At 41.4% G+C, this 18713-nt stretch overlaps 1 protein-coding gene across 1 annotated transcript in view; it reads right to left on the reverse strand.

Moving 5' to 3' along the window:
- Positions 1-18713, reverse strand: part of LOC117528620 (axin-2-like) — a 510972-nt gene that overhangs the window by 483674 nt on the left and 8585 nt on the right. Inside the window, exon 4 of the mRNA XM_034191241.1 lies at positions 12473-12627. Coding sequence (XP_034047132.1) covers positions 12473-12627 — 155 coding nt within the window. The remainder of the gene's footprint in view (positions 1-12472; positions 12628-18713) is intronic.

Consider the following 18713-nt stretch of genomic DNA (forward strand, 5'->3'; position numbering starts at 1 on the left):
AAGACACTATAGTCCTGATTTACTGAGATCCCAGATAACGAGTGCTTTGCGTGGGCAGTCCCAACTTTTGTGGGGTGGAGACAGTTTTGTGATTACTTCACTAAAATTGATAGCGGGTAGTAATGTGATGTAGACAGCAGTATGTACATAAATAAGAATTCTGCATGTGCTAATAACAGCTTTTTCTTTTATTCTGTGTGACCTCTGTACTGCAACGGGCATTCTGGAACAGCACTCTATCAAGCGCAGTCAGTTAACACTAAAGGCCCCTTCACACATAATCAATCAATCAATTTTTTTATATAGCGCCAAATCACAACAAACAGTTGCCCCAAGGCGCTTTATATTGTAAGGCAAGGCCATACAATAATTATGTAAAACCCCAACGGTCAAAACGACCCCCTGTGAGCAAGCACTTGGCTACAGTGGGAAGGAAAAACTCCCTTTTAACAGGAAGAAACCTCCAGCAGAACTAGGCTCAGGGAGGGGCAGTCTTCTGCTGGGACTGGTTGGGGCTGAGGGAGAGAACCAGGAAAAAGACATGCTGTGGAGGGGAGCAGAGATCGATCACTAATGATTAAATGCAGATTGGACATAACACGACTGAAGCCGACTGGTGCACAAAGGAAGAATTGCATGCCACTCGTGAAAAATCAGAGCCGCCTCAAATGCCTCGTACAGCTGATGCCACAACCATTCGCGCACACCAGCGGCCGAAAGACAGCGAGTGCCTATTCGACCCTTCTCTCGGCAGGTGTCGGTCAAATTCCAGGTGTCACACACAAACATCCAACACCGCTTGCTGGGCACTTAGAAAACACGGGGCTATTCGCGCTCCCGGCATGAGAGTAGAGAGCAGATGACCACAATTGAGCTGTCTGTGAAAACTGTCTAAGTGCAACACGAGTGTGACATTACCAAGCAACACATGTCAAGCAAGTGTACCCCCCAAACATGTGGTGTGTGAGTGTGTCGGGCCCCTCAACACGTGATGCTGCATGTATGTAGCCGCCCCCCAATACATCTGGCGTGCAAGTGTGTCACCCCCCCCGCAACACATGTGGAGTGTGGGGGAAAGCACACTTGCATGACATGCTGATAATGATGTACAGACAAGATCACATGGCGACTGGCCGACCACGTCTGAGCACGCACAGCACGGCAAGGCACCTCTCAGCTGACTGTCACCCCCCCATGCACAAATGGCTTGTGGAGTGTGTCGTCGTTCTCCCCCCCCCCCCGCCCTTAACACACACACACACACCATGAATCCAACATTGTCAGCTGTGGCTGAGGGTCCCGGAGTCCAGTTGCTGTCCAGCGCAGTGCGCTGCTGGAACAGCTGACCGCTGTGTACTGCAACTCAGCTGGAGAACACGCAATGCACATGTTTGGTCGGGTGCTCATGCCCTCATGACATGCTAACAACTATGCACAGACACAATCACATGAGGACCAGCCAGCGTCTGAGCGCGGCACGGTGTGAAATTAATAAGTCAGCCGGGCAGGCTGATGTAATTTCCACCACGTAAATTGTAGTTTACATGACAGAAAGAGTAGAGAGTGGAAATTAAATAAAACAAGTAGGGGTAAAGGTGTGAACTTATTCATGTGTCATTGCTTTGCTCATATGCTTTGCTGTGGACATACAGCACCTGTCAGCTGACGCCGACTGTGAGGTGGACCTGACCATCAAAGTGTTACATTAAAAACACAGACATCAGACAGATGCAGGACAAAAATAATAATACATATATAAAATTAAAATCACAGAAGACAGGAACAGAGAGTGAGCCTTTTTCTGTGAGTTGACGAGGTCCACAGACAAATGGGCGTGTCCCTGCGACCTGCAGCTGTTCAGATATCTGTGCTCGCAAGTCACAGCTGGAGAACACCTGTAAGGGCTTGTAGAATATGACCTTGCATAACTACATCGTGAAGCACGGACGTCAGCATGCTGTCCTCACATGGAAATAAATGAAAACACGTATCGTCTGTCAGCTGACCGCCATGTCAGTGCACCGCAACACTGGATGCCACTGCAAGGCATGTGTAACTGTGGGATTTCCCCACATTGCAATAATTAGAACACATATCACATTTGCAACACAGTTATCAGCTGGATACGCCATGTCAGCTGTGTTAATGACACGGGAGCCGGCTCTTCACGACACGAGAATAGCTGGGTCTTCATGAGACAAGAGCCTGGCTAATGTCTTGATGAGATGAGCACATCAGGCAATTCATGTAAAACATAAAAGGGAAAACAGTAATCCATGTCATCTGATTACCTCCTGGTGTACATCTCGGCAGAGGCTAAATCTGCTCTTTGTAACAGGAATTAAGTATTATAAATTGTGGTGTTTTTTTGTTTGTTTTTTTGCTCCGCTGCTGTGTGCACGACTTTCCACGTGCTCAAACTGTGAAACTGTCACCATGGTATCGTGCACGGCTGTCCGACCGTGTGTCCCTCCCAACAACAGGTGGAATGTTTTGCGGTTCCCCATTTTGTTTTTGTTGGCCGGTTTCTGCTCCTTTCACCCGATTTCGTGTTATGTGTGAAGGGGCCCTTAGTTTTCAAACTTGCAACTTCCAGACACTATAAGCATACGTTAAAGTTCCGTTTGACCTTGATCAATCATGTTGTGTATGCAAACCTGAGTTTTTTTTATGTTTCCTCCCGCAATTTTGTGCTTTCAGGTGGACACACCAAAAATTGCATATTCACAAAGACGAAAGCACTAAATTGACAATACACACAATTTTGCACATTCAACAGACACAATCCTCATTACCCACCATTGCTAAAGGTCCCTTTATACAGAACAGCGGCAGTTGTGAGTCTGTCATACAGATTAAAATGTGCCCGATCCGCGAGGGGTGATGCAAAATCATGTTCCTGTGTAACTGCTTCAGTGGCCCTTGTGTGAGAGAGAGAGAGAGAGAGAGAGAGAGAGAGAGAGAGAGAGAGAGAGAGAGAGAGAGAGAGAGAGAGAGAGAGAGAGAAATCGCAGACAAAACAAGCTAAATATTAAATGGTTAATTTTTCATGCTCATCAGTTTGGATTTATCTTTTATGGGTGGACACGTGTTTCCCTCTCATTCACAGGCAGCGTCAGCTAGATCTGCAGAAAAATGACATGACTTGACAAATAATACCTTTCACTGGACTTTCTATGGCTGTAAAACAGCTGAGAGCCATGAAAATAAAAACTAATCTTTTAAAAACCAATTCAGGGACTGAAAAAGTCACATGACTGTTGTCCTCTTCAGAAAACTCACTTGTTTGTCTTCTTTTGACCGGAGCGCCAACAAACTCTGGATTATATAATTTATGGAAAAAAGGACAAAACTGTGGTGAGCCCACAATGAAGTTAAAAGTGTGTATCACTAGTAAATAAAATGTTAAATGAGCTGACTATTCTAAATAAATAAAGAACTTTGAAGTCAGTTTTTTCCTATCAAAAGTAAATTTTGTGGATGTCAGTGTCTAGAGAGGAAAGGTGGCCCAAAAAATTATTAGTTAGAAGACTACGCCATCCAACTGATGAGCATGTGTTATGTCTTCTCCAGAAAATCAGCTATTTGATAACTCGTGACTCGTGTGTCACATGCACCCGGGACACAGTGAATGGGGGCACAGTGAATCAGTCTAGAAAGTGATTTACTAAGCCCCAATATCAAGTGGATGACAAATATTACTTGTTGAAGTGTATACATTTATTTTTACATGAATTATTTCTATAATTTGTGTATATAAACAACTGTTTTCACGTTTGAATAGAAATGACGACAGTTGTATTTATAATAGTTTCTAAAGGACTTAAATCACTATATAAGGCACTCACACATTACATACAGTAGCTGGTTTGATGGATTATAGTTTGTATATACATCAGCATATATTTAATGATTTTGAAGAAATTTTTCTAATCATGTGTTTTTTTCATTATATTCTACTGTGCCCCACGAATTAGTGTCCAGGGCACAGTGAATCAAAAAATTTTAAAATCGATTTTAAACACCTGTAAATTACACTTAGGGAGACATAAATAACACAGCCTTATAAACAATAACTTGCTGTATTAAATCCACAACAGAATGACCCAAACCTATGCATAATGTGTTTATGCTGCCACAAAAGAACATTTTTGATCCACTGTGCCCCGGCTTCCCCTACACGTGCTTTGTGATCCACAAACACAAATTTCTGATTTGTAACTTGTGTGTTACGTTTTACAAATAAATTTGTATTTGTAAGTATATTATGTTTCATTTGTTAAAAAAGGCATTTGCGAAACTGAAAATTCTATTTGTGAAGTGTGATTCAGCATTTGTGGATCACTGATTACAGACATTCATCACTTTGATCAGTTACACAATATTGAGACATTCTCAGCGCAAAACTGCACAAATCCACAAACAAACATTGGAAGCAATGATTCATAATCCAGTATATCATTTTTTTCAAAGCTAGTGTTGTTGGAGTGAGAATTAAGGGCTGGGCAATATGACCTAAAATTTATATCAGATTAGATTCATGTGCAGATCTCAAAATTACAGTTACAATTTGTCAGAAGGTACATCTAAGATGCTGGCGTAGATGTGATGTTTGGTGAAAGAATTCAATATTTTAATTAAATTAACAATAATTAAATTTACTGTTGGGTCGGTGGATGAAGTTTCATTTCTTGAACACAAGAAGGCACACCCGCTCCGAATACATGAAGCATTTTCAGGACGGTCATGGAGCGCTTTACCTCATTTACAAAATTCAGCACAAAACCACCAAAACAAATTCATAAAAATACTTAATTTTCTCATATCCGAAGTCAGTCTAGGTAAATTGCTGTTCCCTGGCTGATTTTGACTTTCTGCTCCGGTTAAAAAGTCCTTGTATTACTTAATGTGGCACTTTCGCAAATGTTTGATGATTCAGAAGCCCAGAATGAACCACCAGCCACAGGAAAAGAAGATTGATGATCTCTGCTCAGATCTGAACACGCACAAAAGTGTCTGATGAATTCAGTGGACATCAGCTGACAAGGAACTCATTTTGGACTTTATAAGAGCGTTTTAGATAATGGCTTAGTGGATCCTTGTCATTTGATTGGTGCTTTGTATGTCACATGACATGGATTAATTCATCCCATTTGTGTTGCATTGCATTTAGAGAGCGGCTTGGTTCCATTTAGAGTGGAAATTTGTTCCATACGTTTGGTACCATTGCATTCTACACACACGCGCGCACAGCCTCGTGCACGCACGCACACACATGTGCATGCACGAGAATGTGCGCACACACACATGCACGCGCGCCCACACATATGCGTGCACGCGCACTCACAACATGCATGCGCACACACGTACACAAAGCAAATCCACTGTGCTGCCTAGAGGCTGTGAGCAAGAAGAGAGAACAAAAGCTGGCCTCATTTCTGACTTGATTTTTTTTTTCGCTACACTGAGGACTTGTACACAGTCTTTCTTTGGGAGTACACGCTTGCACAAGCGCATACCAGGTTGCAACACGATGATTTGATTGAGCTAACTGACGCCCCACGCCCCACGCCCCACACCCACACACACACACACACACACACACACACACACACACACACACACACACACACACAATCCACTCCGCTGTAAGCCGTCTGGATGCATAAAGCCCTGTTCACATGAAATGCTGATGTGATTTTTGACTGGACTGAGGAACTACAAAGTCTTTTTTTTATGGAAATCCGAAGTCGGGGCACAGCATCACTGGACTACACGTCACAATTTGGACTTTAGCAGCAGTGGAACACCAAAATGTAAGTCTCTTCTGTTGTTTATAAATTAATAAAATATCAAATGACAAGGATCTATTTTAGCTGTTATATAAAACAAATAATGAATGTTTATGAGTTCAATGGTACGAATATTTAATTCCGTGAAAGCTGGAACATACCATTCAACTTGGCTTTGCCTCATTGAATGCTATGTTCCAGCTCCAACTCCCGACACACAGCCACGAGCCAGTTCACATCCAATCTCATGTCATCACTCCGATCACATTACAGTGGACGATCTGCTGTTGCCGTGGCAAAAAATAAAAAAAAACAAAAAAACATTGCGGTCATTGCACGCTTGTCAGGCGATCATGGGGCGCTCTATGTGGTGTTTTTGCATGGCGTGTGTAGTATTTGTGCATCTTCTAGGCTTGGAGACTCTCCTTTGGAAATCAGGTGCCGCTTCATACTTCACAGCCAACATTGCGATCATGGCGGTTTGTGAGAGGATACCGAAAGGACCTTGCAAGGTCATGGCGGCAGCTGAGCACCTCTTTGGTGTCACATGGCATTCGACGTGATTTCATGATCACACAAACAGACCGCAGGACAGACCCCATCCCTGTGTGAAGGGGTTTAACTCAGCATGCAGGTGTATTTGGTGTTTGCGTATGTTATTACACACATGCACAAACCTTTAGTAAATCAAGCCCTTAATCTGTGTTGTCTCAGTCCAACTGAGCTGTAAATGGGTACCAGCCCTGACTGAGGAAGTCACCTGCGTTGAACTGGTGTCCTGTCCAGGAAGAGACAGACTCCCATCCACTTCACTCTACAGAATGCCAAGATGAGCACAACAAGACCTGAAGCCAAAAAAGTTCATGGTGCCAACACTCCGCCCCCACTGACTTTTATCATTCATCAAAGAGATGCCAATAACTGACAAGTGTACATTTTATCTCTGCTTATTTTTATTGCACTGTGTGAAAGCATTTTGTTCTTCTTCAATAACTGATCAATTTATTTAATATCCTAATGATACAAAAAAAAAAACATATATATATATATTTTTTTTTTCTGTAGTATTTTGATCGGTTCTAATCCGGTAAATGCGCCAAAAGGGTGCTGTGTCGCTGGCTGTACAGTCAATAAAATACATAATTAGGGCCTGAAGCAACGGACAACATTGTTCTGCTGTGCACAAAGTAACACTGTCACCCGTTTTGAAAACGCATGCGCACCGAGAAACTCAAAACTGGCTTATTCACATTTAATCGGTAAAATGCTCTCACTCATAAAACAAACTAGGGCTGCAACTAACGATTATTTTAGTAATTGATTAATGTGTCGACGATTTTTTCAATTAATCGTTTTTTATTTTTTGTTTTTACTTAGATGTGAGTTTTGCCATTATTTCTTTAAGTGAGTTATTATTAAAAGGCCTTTATCACGCAACAACGTTTGACCTTGTAACAAAATATTCTTGTCAACATACCTGGAGTAGTGTTTTGTTTTATTTTGCACATACATACATCACCGACACACCACAAAGAGATTTCCATCAGGTTTAACCCGATTATGAGCATTTTTAGATGCCTACAGCAACTATCTCAACCACTGACAACATATTACAGCAAGAGTCCACGAAAGCATTTTAAAGGCCTGACTAAAGTGTAATATGTGATCTTTAATAAGATATTTTCATGAAAAAAGACACAAATATGCAATTTACTGCATTTTTTTTTCTTGTGTAAAAACAGCTTAGCTGTGGTTTTACCGAAACAAACTGTCATTAAACTTAAATAAAACAGGGATGAAGTGGAGGTTTAAGAGTGTTCTGAGGAAACAGCTATTTATTTATGTTCATTGTTAGTTGGTTTTATCTGTTCTGTTTTGTTTTTTCAAGTTCTTTTTGTCTGTTTCTCTAAAATTGTATTGTAGCATTAGTTATTATTGTTGTTGCTATTATTATTATTATTAATATAAAAAAAAAATTACAATTTGTAATACATTTGACTCTTTTAGGACAACAAACACTGAGCCATTAATTATTATACAGAAAACAAATGTACACAACGTGCTGAGATGCAAATAGCTTAAAGCTAACTTTAACATTGAAAACAGCATAGACATGCTAACGCGTTAGCATCAGTCCCGTTTTTAAGTTATAAAATACATCTATCAACTGTTTCAGAAGACCATAAAAGGTCGGTATAACATAGAAAGGTAAATATTACTCACAGACATATGCTCTTTAGGGTTTTAGCGGGGAAAATTAAGGTAAAGCGAAATAAAACAAAGAACCGAAGCAGCACATCGAAGCATTGCTTCATTGATTCAAGGTTCAAAGCAAAGCCACATGCCACTCTACTTGGGGAAGGTCTGCCAATGTTCCCACAAAGACAGAGAGGAGAAGGACTGTGGCTCATGGCAAGCAGTAAACAGAGCAGAGAGGAGTGAAAATTCACACAGTCCCTTTCTCTGCGTGTGGCGCCTCCACGCTGACATTGTTGCTGCTTTGATTAGCACAGAATGGGATGCTGCTTTGACAATGAGCGTATGATATTTTGCCCCAAAACACGCATGACACCACGTGCGCGCGCGTATGTGTCTTTAATTTTTCCAAATGACGGAAATCCGTCGTGGTGACGGAGAACTTTAACCCATGTTTTACTGTAACAGAGAGCTCTGATTGGCTTTTTCTTTATAAGTGGAATGTGAAACTCTGATCTGTTAAGAACATCACTTTATCGCTGAACTGCCTGTGTCACAGGAATCATCCCTGAGCAAACCAGGTTGCTCAATGAAACGAAAAAGTGAAAAGCTGGTATGCATGGCCAATGGCCAGACATATACCAGTTATACATGAAGTACTAGGCAGCCCATTTTTAAAACAATACCTCATAAATATTTTAGGCACATCACCACACTTATGGGGAAAAAGACTATTTTAAAAAAACAATTAATAAAGAGGAAATAGTTAATGAGCTTATTCTCTCTTTGACCGTGCCCTCTGAGGGGTTCAACCTCAGCTTCAACTACACATAGTGGAAAGAGGAGAGGAAGAAAATGGTGGTAAGAGAATATGAGAGGTGTCTCATCATCTCGTACAGTTTTTGAAGTGCTACTTTTTGAAAAGTCAAAGTAGACAGCTTGAGCAGACTGATGCTGCAATGCCTTTGACTTTCATAGCCACACATTTGGGTTCAGAGCCACGGTCACTGATTTCAGTCTAATAAAACATCAAAACAGAGTGATTGCAAACATACACGTTACAAGAAATGAAGTCCGATGGTAAATCAATGCAGAAGGGTTTTTTTTTAATTACCCATTTTACTTTCACGTTAGTTGCTACTGCTTTGACATTAACTGATTTTAACTTATTTCTAACTCTTGTACACTGAGGACAGACTGGTTTAAAAATATTTCAAACTGGTTTAAATTAGTTTCAACAGCTCAAGCAATGAGAAAATGGTTTAAACTGTATTTGTCATATCTGAATTAAGTCTGTAGAAATATGAATGAAATAAGATTCAACCTAATTTAAAAATTTTAAAGCAGACAATGACTATCGGTAAGTGCACAATCAGGTGTTACCATTTTAATAATGCAATGTTACCAACCTATATCTCATAAAATAATGCCATTAGGGACATTAGAAGCTATTGCTAAGGACCCTTGAGCATACCTTTATCTGTGCCCTGCTTTTTACAGTTTGGAAATGCATTAAAAAAAACCACAAAAATGGTGAATATATGGTGAAAAAAATGCAATTTTTTGCATGTTACCTCGTTTCATGTGAAATTTGCTCATTATATAATAAAGCTGATATTTATCCTCTCGAACCTTTCAAAGAACTACACCAATCAGTGACATTCCCAGTATTTCTCTGGTCATGACAAGTTTCGGAATCAAAATATCTTCACTTGGATCCAAGCAGCAGTCATTTGAGTAAAATAATAAGTTTGTAACCAGAATCCAAATTTGTCAATTCATTTGAGAAAACACTATGTTCTAAACATAAATCCTTTGATTTCATGATTCCTGTTTATTAGATTTGACACCTAAATGGATCCCCTACAAAACAGTGCAAGTAATTTGTTTCAGTTTTATTGCTGGAACTTCTGGGAAATTCACATAATCAGGGATGTGGATGTCCCCCAAAATATTGTAGTCTCCATAGTAGCATACTCACAGAGAGGCAACACTAGGTGCAGGAATGATACCAATATATTTCACTAGAGTGTCTTTGTCTCAACCATGATCTAGAAATTGGAAGTGATATATTTATTTTTAGTACCTCAAGAATGACAATTTGTGCCAAATGTAGTCTCCGTAGAGCCTTGTAGTCTCCGTAGCAGTAGTTCTATACTGGAATTACTTGTAAAACTATGATGGAGGTTTTACAGCAGAAATTTTGGTCCAGTCTTTTGACTCAGATTATAGGACACAGAAATAACACCATTTCCATTGCTTTGGTGTGTAACTTTTTGGAATAAAAGAGTTCTTCACAAACCTAATGTAGTCTCCATAGTACCTGTTTTTGTTCACAAGGATCAAGCACTCAGTCTGTCACCAAAAAAAAATCTAAATGTTATTTGCTCATGAAATTCTGCATGAAGATCCCTTGGGATATTGTTATCATTGTGAAACAAACTATTAAGCATTATACTGAATTTCATTTTTCGCCAAAAGTGAAACACTAGTGGTACACCTGATTGTGCAATTCCGGTATGTATTTTATAGTTTTTAAATTATTACAACTTAAAACTGGTTTCAACTGTATTTTAACTGAATAAAATTGAGGAGCTGATTTTGATTGTTTCATAAAAAAAAACTAACCAATGTCCTTAAAGGACATGTCACACCAAAATCAGAACAATTTAGATTTAGGCTGTTAGCAACCATCCGGGATTACTTTGTGCACTTCCGTGACCGGTTTTAAAGTATAAGACATTCGCAGCAAACAGCTACGGAGATGTCCGACAACAAAGTACAAAGTAGGTTTGGGGGATGCCTAGCCCCCCCCACTGAAAAATTATTGGGCTTCAAAAAGACTCTTCCAGGTCTCTATAGAAAACCTTTGGGTGCAGTCACACAGGGTTTATCTAGCACATATGGTCGCTGTGTCCCAATTCAGGGGCTGCACCCTTCTAAGGCTGCATTTGTCAGCTGCTTACGTCATAAGTGGTGCGACTACGCTGTTCCATTTCAAAGGCTCCTTGGAATGTGGCAAACGTGTGCAGTTTTCTTTCCCCTGAAAACAATTCCATGAGATACTGCACTTTTCCCCCCCAAGAGAAAATGGCTGGTCAATTAAAAAACAAAAGGGTACTTTCAGGCTCAATATGTACGATTCTAAATAAGTGATGCTTATAAGGAAAGTATAAATCAGTACTGAAAAATGATTACAAAACTATAGGTTATGTTACACAAGACTGTCATGTGCAACTGTCAAGGTTGCCAGGTGACAGGGGGTGGGGGCAGGAAAATATAATGAAGCAATTGCAAAATGGTCAGTGGGTTAGACTGTTTAATTTCAGAACAGCTGGTACCAGCCTCTGTTGGCTCTGACGGGCTGAAACCTGAAAAGCTTCGTCGGACGCAGGCCCGAGAAGTATGCTTACCCTGAACTGGGACACAACTACAGTCTATGGAGTGGCTGACTTAATAATGAAATCTGCAAATTTTGAATCCACATTCCACCTAAGGATTCCATAATTAATTAACAGTCATATAAAAATTATAGAATGCACCCATATAAACAGTTTGAGTCTCCATCTAATATATAAAGCTGACCGTGTGTGCATCTGTACTCGACACCAAACTTGGTATGGTAACTGAGGGCACCAAGGGGAAGGCCACTGGGGCCCATAGGTTGAAAGCGTATGTGTGTGCATGCACGCACGCACGCACGCGCGCACACACACACACACACACACAGTCAACCTTATATATTTGATCACGGCCTGCTCCACTTTGCACAGCCACAGTAATTAAGCAAGTGACACCAAACTTGCTATGGTGACTGGGGAACCAAGGGAGAGGTCACAGGGGCCCTTACTTTGAAAGCGTACGTGTGCAGACACACACACGGTCAGCCTTATATCTTAGATTACGACCCGCTCACTGGAGCCCTTATTTTCGCAGTTCACGTGGTACTCAGGTCAGGTAGCAAGCATCACACTTTCTAGCCAGTCGCTACGTAGCGACTGGCTAGGGTGCACTTTAATTACAATCTGAACAGGCCAGCACGCACTGAGTGTTTTTTCAATTAAAATGTACCTGCTGTGTATGGCATGCCAGAGCATTGCAGTGATATGACATGCTATCATCTTTTTAATCATCAGTCACTTGAGTCTCATGAATGTCACAAATTGCTCTATGAAAATTAATGATGACAACATGTACACAATGCAATGCAACTTACTACACCTAAATAAAGTAACATGAAACAATCACATGGCTAAAATTCTTCTTTATTACCCGTGCATAGAACGGGTAACTCCACTAGTTGATCATAAGCCCATTAGATTTGGTTCAAATAAGGATAATTTTCAAGCTTAGAACACAACTGCAGTGGGACCACAGCTGTATGAATCTGGGTTTTGTGTGTGTGTGTGTGTGTGTGTGTGTGGGGTGGGGGATACAAAACATTCCTCAAAAATCCAAACGTTTGCTGCACAGTAGAAATATACCTGAATTGAGCTGCATTCGGTGTAGAAATGGTTCTGTCTGTAAACATTCCCACCGTCAAACTGTCATCATCCAGCTCCCCTGTCACCCAGTCAGGAGGACCAACATGGCTGTGATCCACACTCCGACCACTCAGTGGTTCATCAAAATATATTGTCTGGAAACAAATGTTCAGACACAGGAGATAAAGATTACCCTGCTGAAAATCATTCAACCTTATGTCTGCAACAGGCTGCCTTTTTTCAGAACCCGTTAAAAATATTCAACGTTTCTCTATGACCAAAGCAGATCACATAACAGGTGAGCCGGCAGTGTTTTATTTTATGATCAAGTTCACTACTTAATGGTTGTTCAGTTGTCAAACAGCAGCAACAAAAACTGTGCAGAAGACAGAAGGTTTCACCCTCTCTGATAATAAACCAGCTGCATCTGTCTCACTCATTCACATTAAACATAACTTTTGTTTTCTGCCAACGTCTACAGAAGGATGAAGAATTTAAAAACACCCTTAAGTGGCTACAGGTACTTTTTTTGGATTTTTGTGTGCTGAGTGCAGATGCATTCCTGAGTTAATTAAATCAGCCAGTATGCGCAATCTACTACAATAATGTTTACTGATTTGCAACAGCATTGCATTCAATCTTTAGGCTTCTTCTCTTGTTACAGACTTTCTACAGAAAGCCTCTAAAATAAGTGGCTTTACAAAAAAGTGAACTCTTTTTTCTGTACTGTGAACTATTAAGTTCAGTTGTGACGTTCGATAAATATGAGGTCTATTAGAAAAGTATCCGACCTTATTTAAAAAAAACAAAAAACATATGGATTTCAATCACGTGTGCTTGCGTGAGCCAACCTTGAACCTTCATGCGCATGCGTGATTTTTTTCACACCTGTCGGTTGCATCATTCGCCTGTGAGCAGGCTTTGAGTGAGGAGTGGTCCACCCCCTCGGCGGATTTTCATTGTCAGGGAAATGGCTGAGAGACTGCTGCTTTGCTTGATCAAATTTTTTTTAGAAACTGTGAGGCACATCCATGTGGACACCATTCGAGAAATTCAGGTGGTTTTTGGTGAAAATTTTATGGGCTTCAAAGACATTAAGGGATGTTACTGTTGCTTTAAGGACGGCCCACAGCAGCTGTGGGGCGCGCCGCGCTCCAGCTGACATCGACAGGCTGAACGACTATTTCATTTCTAAACGGATCGCTCTGTGGATCCGTGACCATCGTGTGCACTTTCTCTGGTTATCACAAGAGCTGGACATCACCCATTTTCCTGCAGATTTCACTTTTAACAAGAGATTTTGTCGTGGAAAGCCGAGCGGACGCTTCGCGCGTCATGATGGATTCGCTGCTGGACTGACACAAAACCACCTCCGTTTTGGTCTCACAGGACAGCTGTGAGATGGCGTTCAGACAGCTGTCGGTGGTTTTTCAGTCGAGTGATTATCCAAGAAATTGTGGATATGCCTGGACATGCCAGAACATGTTCTGTGACGCTTCATCACGGCGTTGCTTTGCGCGTCGCGGCACCGCCGTGTCATGACATGTCCACCTCTCTGATACTCACTCGACTGGTAAACACTGAAAGGCATGTCCCAGCTTGTCCTTCTGGCACACTGAAACGGAGGTGTTCTTTGTCTCGCTTGTCGTCGTGACGCGTGAAGCATCCGCTCCTTTCCATGACAAAAACTCCTCGTAACAGTGGAATGTGCCGTTCATTTCCAAACTGGACGCTGTGTTTTATCCGGGACGTCGTCTGAACTAGCACAGGAATTGTGGTCACGGCGGTGCCGCGATGCGCAAAGCAACGCCGTGATGAAGCGTCACAGAACATGTTCTGGCATGTCCAGGCGCCCGCTCGGCTTTCCATGACAAAATCTCTTGTTAAAAGTGAAATCTGCAGGAAAATGGGTGATGTCCAGCTCTTGTGATAACCAGAGAAAGTGCACACGATGGTCACGGATCCACAGAGCGATCCGTTTAGAAATGAAATGGTCGTTCACCCTGTCGATGGCAGCTGGAGTGCGGCGCACCCCACAGCTGCTGAGGGCGTCCTTAAACGACAGTAACATCCCTTAATGTCTTTGAAGCCCATAAAATGTTCACCAAAAACCACCTGAATTTCTCGAATGGTGTCCACATGGATGTGCCTCCCTGACAATGAAAATCCGCCGAAGGGGCTGGACTACTCCTCACTCAAAGCCTGCTCACAGGCGAATGACGCAACCGACAGGCGTGAAAAAAAATCATGCATGCGCATGAAGGTTCAAGGTTGGCTCACGCAAGCACACGTGATTCAAATCCATATGTTTTTTTTTTTAAATAAGGTTGGATACTTTTCTAATAGACCTCGTATTGTGTGATCTGTTTAGACATCTGTGCCGTCTTCTTTTGCTCTGTCAAAGCTGACTGTCACAGATGGTTCACAGTGTTCAATACTTTGGAGCTGATTTACTATGATGTCACAAAGAGTATTTTATTAAGTGGGCAGTCCAAACTTTCACACGTTCGGTTTGTTAACATTTTGTAGGGGATTTGCTAGGAATACCTTTGCACATGACGGCAAGTGGTAAAGTGACGTAAACAGCAGTATGTAAATGAGGATTTAATAACTGTAAGTACAAAATGAAATTCAATCAGCCACAAGCAACATAAGACATACACACATTTCAACTGTAGATGTAATTTACTGAACATTTACTAAATCAAAAAACAATGTGCAGTGAAAATGTTCGTCACAGAAGGTGCACAGTGTTTGGCACAAGTTCACATTCAGCACCTTTAAACCAGTTTAAGCCGTCGATCTTCAAATGTGTATTCCCAAGACAGGGTACATTTCAGTCTAGTGTTAATATTCCCTTTACTTCCACATAATATTACAGAGAGTGATATGGAATGAGAATCATGTGTGCATGTTTCATATGTCCACAGCTGCTGTCCATACTGTCCATGGGCCTGACCCTATACGTTGGCAATAACTGCTGTCAGCCGTTGTGTATGGTTGTGCACAGGACTTTCTGCTTATATTTCCTTAACATAGAAAAACATGATAAAGGTCACATGTAATTTTATTTAGGCAGTGGATGTACTGTCTTGTTAAAAACAGGCCACCATAACGTTATGTTTAATCATGGTGTTTTCTGTGTTAATAAAGAAGTGCCAATCATTAGAGTTTTCGACAACGGCCAGAGAACTTTTACCCCAGACAGGAACTTGACATGGGCCGCCAAACATTTGGCGGGCGAACAGACTGAGAAGGCACTGAGTTATCACAATTGAGAGTGAGAGGACCTATGGACAGCGAGACATGAGACACCACCGATGGCGATCGGGGAGGAGAACGCACCCGGAGCGGCTGGAGGCGCAGGCGGACCTGGAGCAGGAGAGACGTGGTGGAGGTGTGTTAAGGAGAGATATGGCTGATTCCAAGACATCTAACAGGCAGCCTGTTTCCATGTGCTGGCCATGGCTGTGTTTAAACATTCTACACAGTGATTGTGTGTTCTGTGCCGAGGGTTCCTGCAATGTTGGGGCTCGTCGTGACGTGTCCTCATATCGTCCGGTCGCTGGAGAAGTTTCAACGCACTCAAAGTGGACAATTGGTGGCCTCAGCTTGGCAGGCCCGTGACTGGCCTGCGTGGCAATTTATTGGAAGTTCTGAAATGCAATCTGGGGGTATTCCAGACAATAAATTGCAGTGAGTGCAACATGCATTTTGGTGAGGGGGAAAAAAAAAAAAAAAAAAAAAAACTTTCCTTATTCAAAATCATTCCTCTAGTAGTATTTTGCCCTTACTAGGACTAGAAAATCAGTTGGAAGCCACTCATCAAATTTATACAAACCAAATTATCAAGAAGCATTTCAGTGTTAAACAAAGCAAAACATGTCTGCATCCTGTACTGTTCCACTGTCTTACCAGATTTCAATTACTGTGTAGAGATCTGGGGCAATAACTACATGAGTTCAATAAAATCACTAACTATTCTTCAAAAAAGGACAATACGGGTCATTCATAATGTTGGCTATCAAGACCATACTCACTCTTCTTAAAGTCAAAATTATTAAAATTAACAGGCATAGTAAAAAGCCAAATAGCACAGATCGTGTACAAAGCAAAAAATACTCCCCCCCCCCCCAAAAATAGAGAAATTGTTCAGGGATCAAAAGGTGAGATATCAATTAAGAGGGAAAAAGAAGTTTAAAATTAATAAAATCCATACAAAAAAGAAAAGATTCTGCATTTAATTTTGTGGGGTGAGACTGTGGAACAGTTTCTGGATGTTGTTGATGTGTGGCTGGGCCCAAGCTCATTTGAAATGGACAGACACAAAGTGGAAAAGTGTGCTGTAGTCTGATGAGTCCACATTTCAAATTGTTTTTGGAAATCATGGACGTTGTGTCCTCCAGACAAAAGAGGAAAAAGACCATCCAGACTGTTACCAGCACAAAGTTCAAAAGCCAGCATGTTATGGGGGGGTGTTAGTGCCCATGGCATGGGCACCTTACACATCTGTGATGGCACAATCAATGCTGAAAGGTACATCCAAGTTTTGGAGCAACACATGCTGTCATCCAAGCAACGTCTTTTTCAGGGACATCCCTGCTTATTTCAGCAAGACAATGCCAAGCCACATTCTGCATGTGTCACAACAGCGTGGCTTCGTAGTAAAAGAGTGCGGGTACTAGACTGACCTGCCTGCAGTTCAGACCTGTCACCCATTGAAAATGTGTGTAGCGCATTATGAACCACATAATACGACAACAGAGACCCGGAACTATTGAACAACTGAAGTCATACATCAAGCAAGAAGGGGAAGAATTCCACCTACAAAGCTTCAACAATTAGTGTCCTCAGTTCCCAAACGCTCATTGAGTGTTGTTAGAAGGAATGGTGATGGAACACAGTGGTAAACATATCACTGTCCCAGCTTTTTTGAAATGTGTTGCAGGCATCCATTTCAAGATGAGCAAATTGGACAAAAACCATAAAGTTTATCAGATTGAACATTATATATCTTGTCTTTGTGATGTATTCAATTGAATATAGGTTGAAGAGGATTTGCATATCATTGTATTCTTTTTTTTTTATTTACAATTTACACAATGTCCCAACTTTGTTGGAATTGGGTTTGTAAAATAAACCCTTTTTAGAGAAAGAACATCCACACTTGTCATCTGAAATAGACTTACTGCGCATTTAAGGCGAAACTGACTCCAAATATGACTAAATGAAGTACTTTTATTTATTTTCGGAAATGCGCTCCGTTCTCAAAATGGTACATGAAAAAGGAAATGGCACTCGCCTTTGCAGACATACAGCAGGACGCACTGCTGCCTCATCAGGACTCGTAATATCAGATCTTAAAGTTCAGAGTCCGTTGTATGTGTCCGCCCACCCCCTCCAAAAAAAATTGCCAATACTCACAAACATACTTAAACATTCCTTGTTTGTTTCAGCATTCTAAAGAGATAGAGAGACAGAGGAAGAGAGGGAGAGAGATTTCATGTATTGTTTTGAGAATGGAGCTCATTTCTGAAAATAAATAAAAATACTTCATTTACTCATTTGGAGTCAGTTTGGGTAAATCGTCGCACCCCTCCCAGAGCCCAATTTTTCACAGGCTGTGCTCACATTCACGTGCAGCCTGACTGACTGAGGATTACACCGACCGCCTGCGCCTACGGTCCGGTGTCAGGGGAGTGCTGAGCTCCTGGCACCGGTAAAGATCCAAAACTTATAAAGACGTGAAAAAAATAAATAATTACCCAGGAAAACAGAAAGGGATACACTAAATTTGATAGTCTGCGTGGTGGCGCAGTGACATTGTGCCACTGCTTAGGGAGAGCCCTGGACGACTAATGTTGTTTAAAATCATAAAAGTAATTTTTATCCAATTACTCGATTAATCGCCAGAATACTCGACTACTAAAATAATCAATAGCTGCAGCCCCAATGGGTTATATATATATTTCATAGTGGATGAGGCATTTGCTGTCGGAACTTAGCTGACATAGCCATCACATGGCGCTCCCAGGATGACAGGGATGTCATCACAGGCTGGAGCCTGGCTGGTGTTCGCCCTGCACTGTGAGACGTGTCTGGAGCCATCCCAAAGGTGAGTTTTTATTTTTATTTATATTGTAATGGCTTGGAGGAACAGTTGCATCGTCTTCCCTTCTACAGATGGTCTTGATGTCATAATATGTGTATTACAGCTGTGACTCCCCGGTCAGCTGGGCTG

Source organism: Thalassophryne amazonica, chromosome 16 (genome assembly GCF_902500255.1).
Source record: "Thalassophryne amazonica chromosome 16, fThaAma1.1, whole genome shotgun sequence".
Lineage (NCBI taxonomy): Eukaryota > Metazoa > Chordata > Actinopteri > Batrachoidiformes > Batrachoididae > Thalassophryne > Thalassophryne amazonica.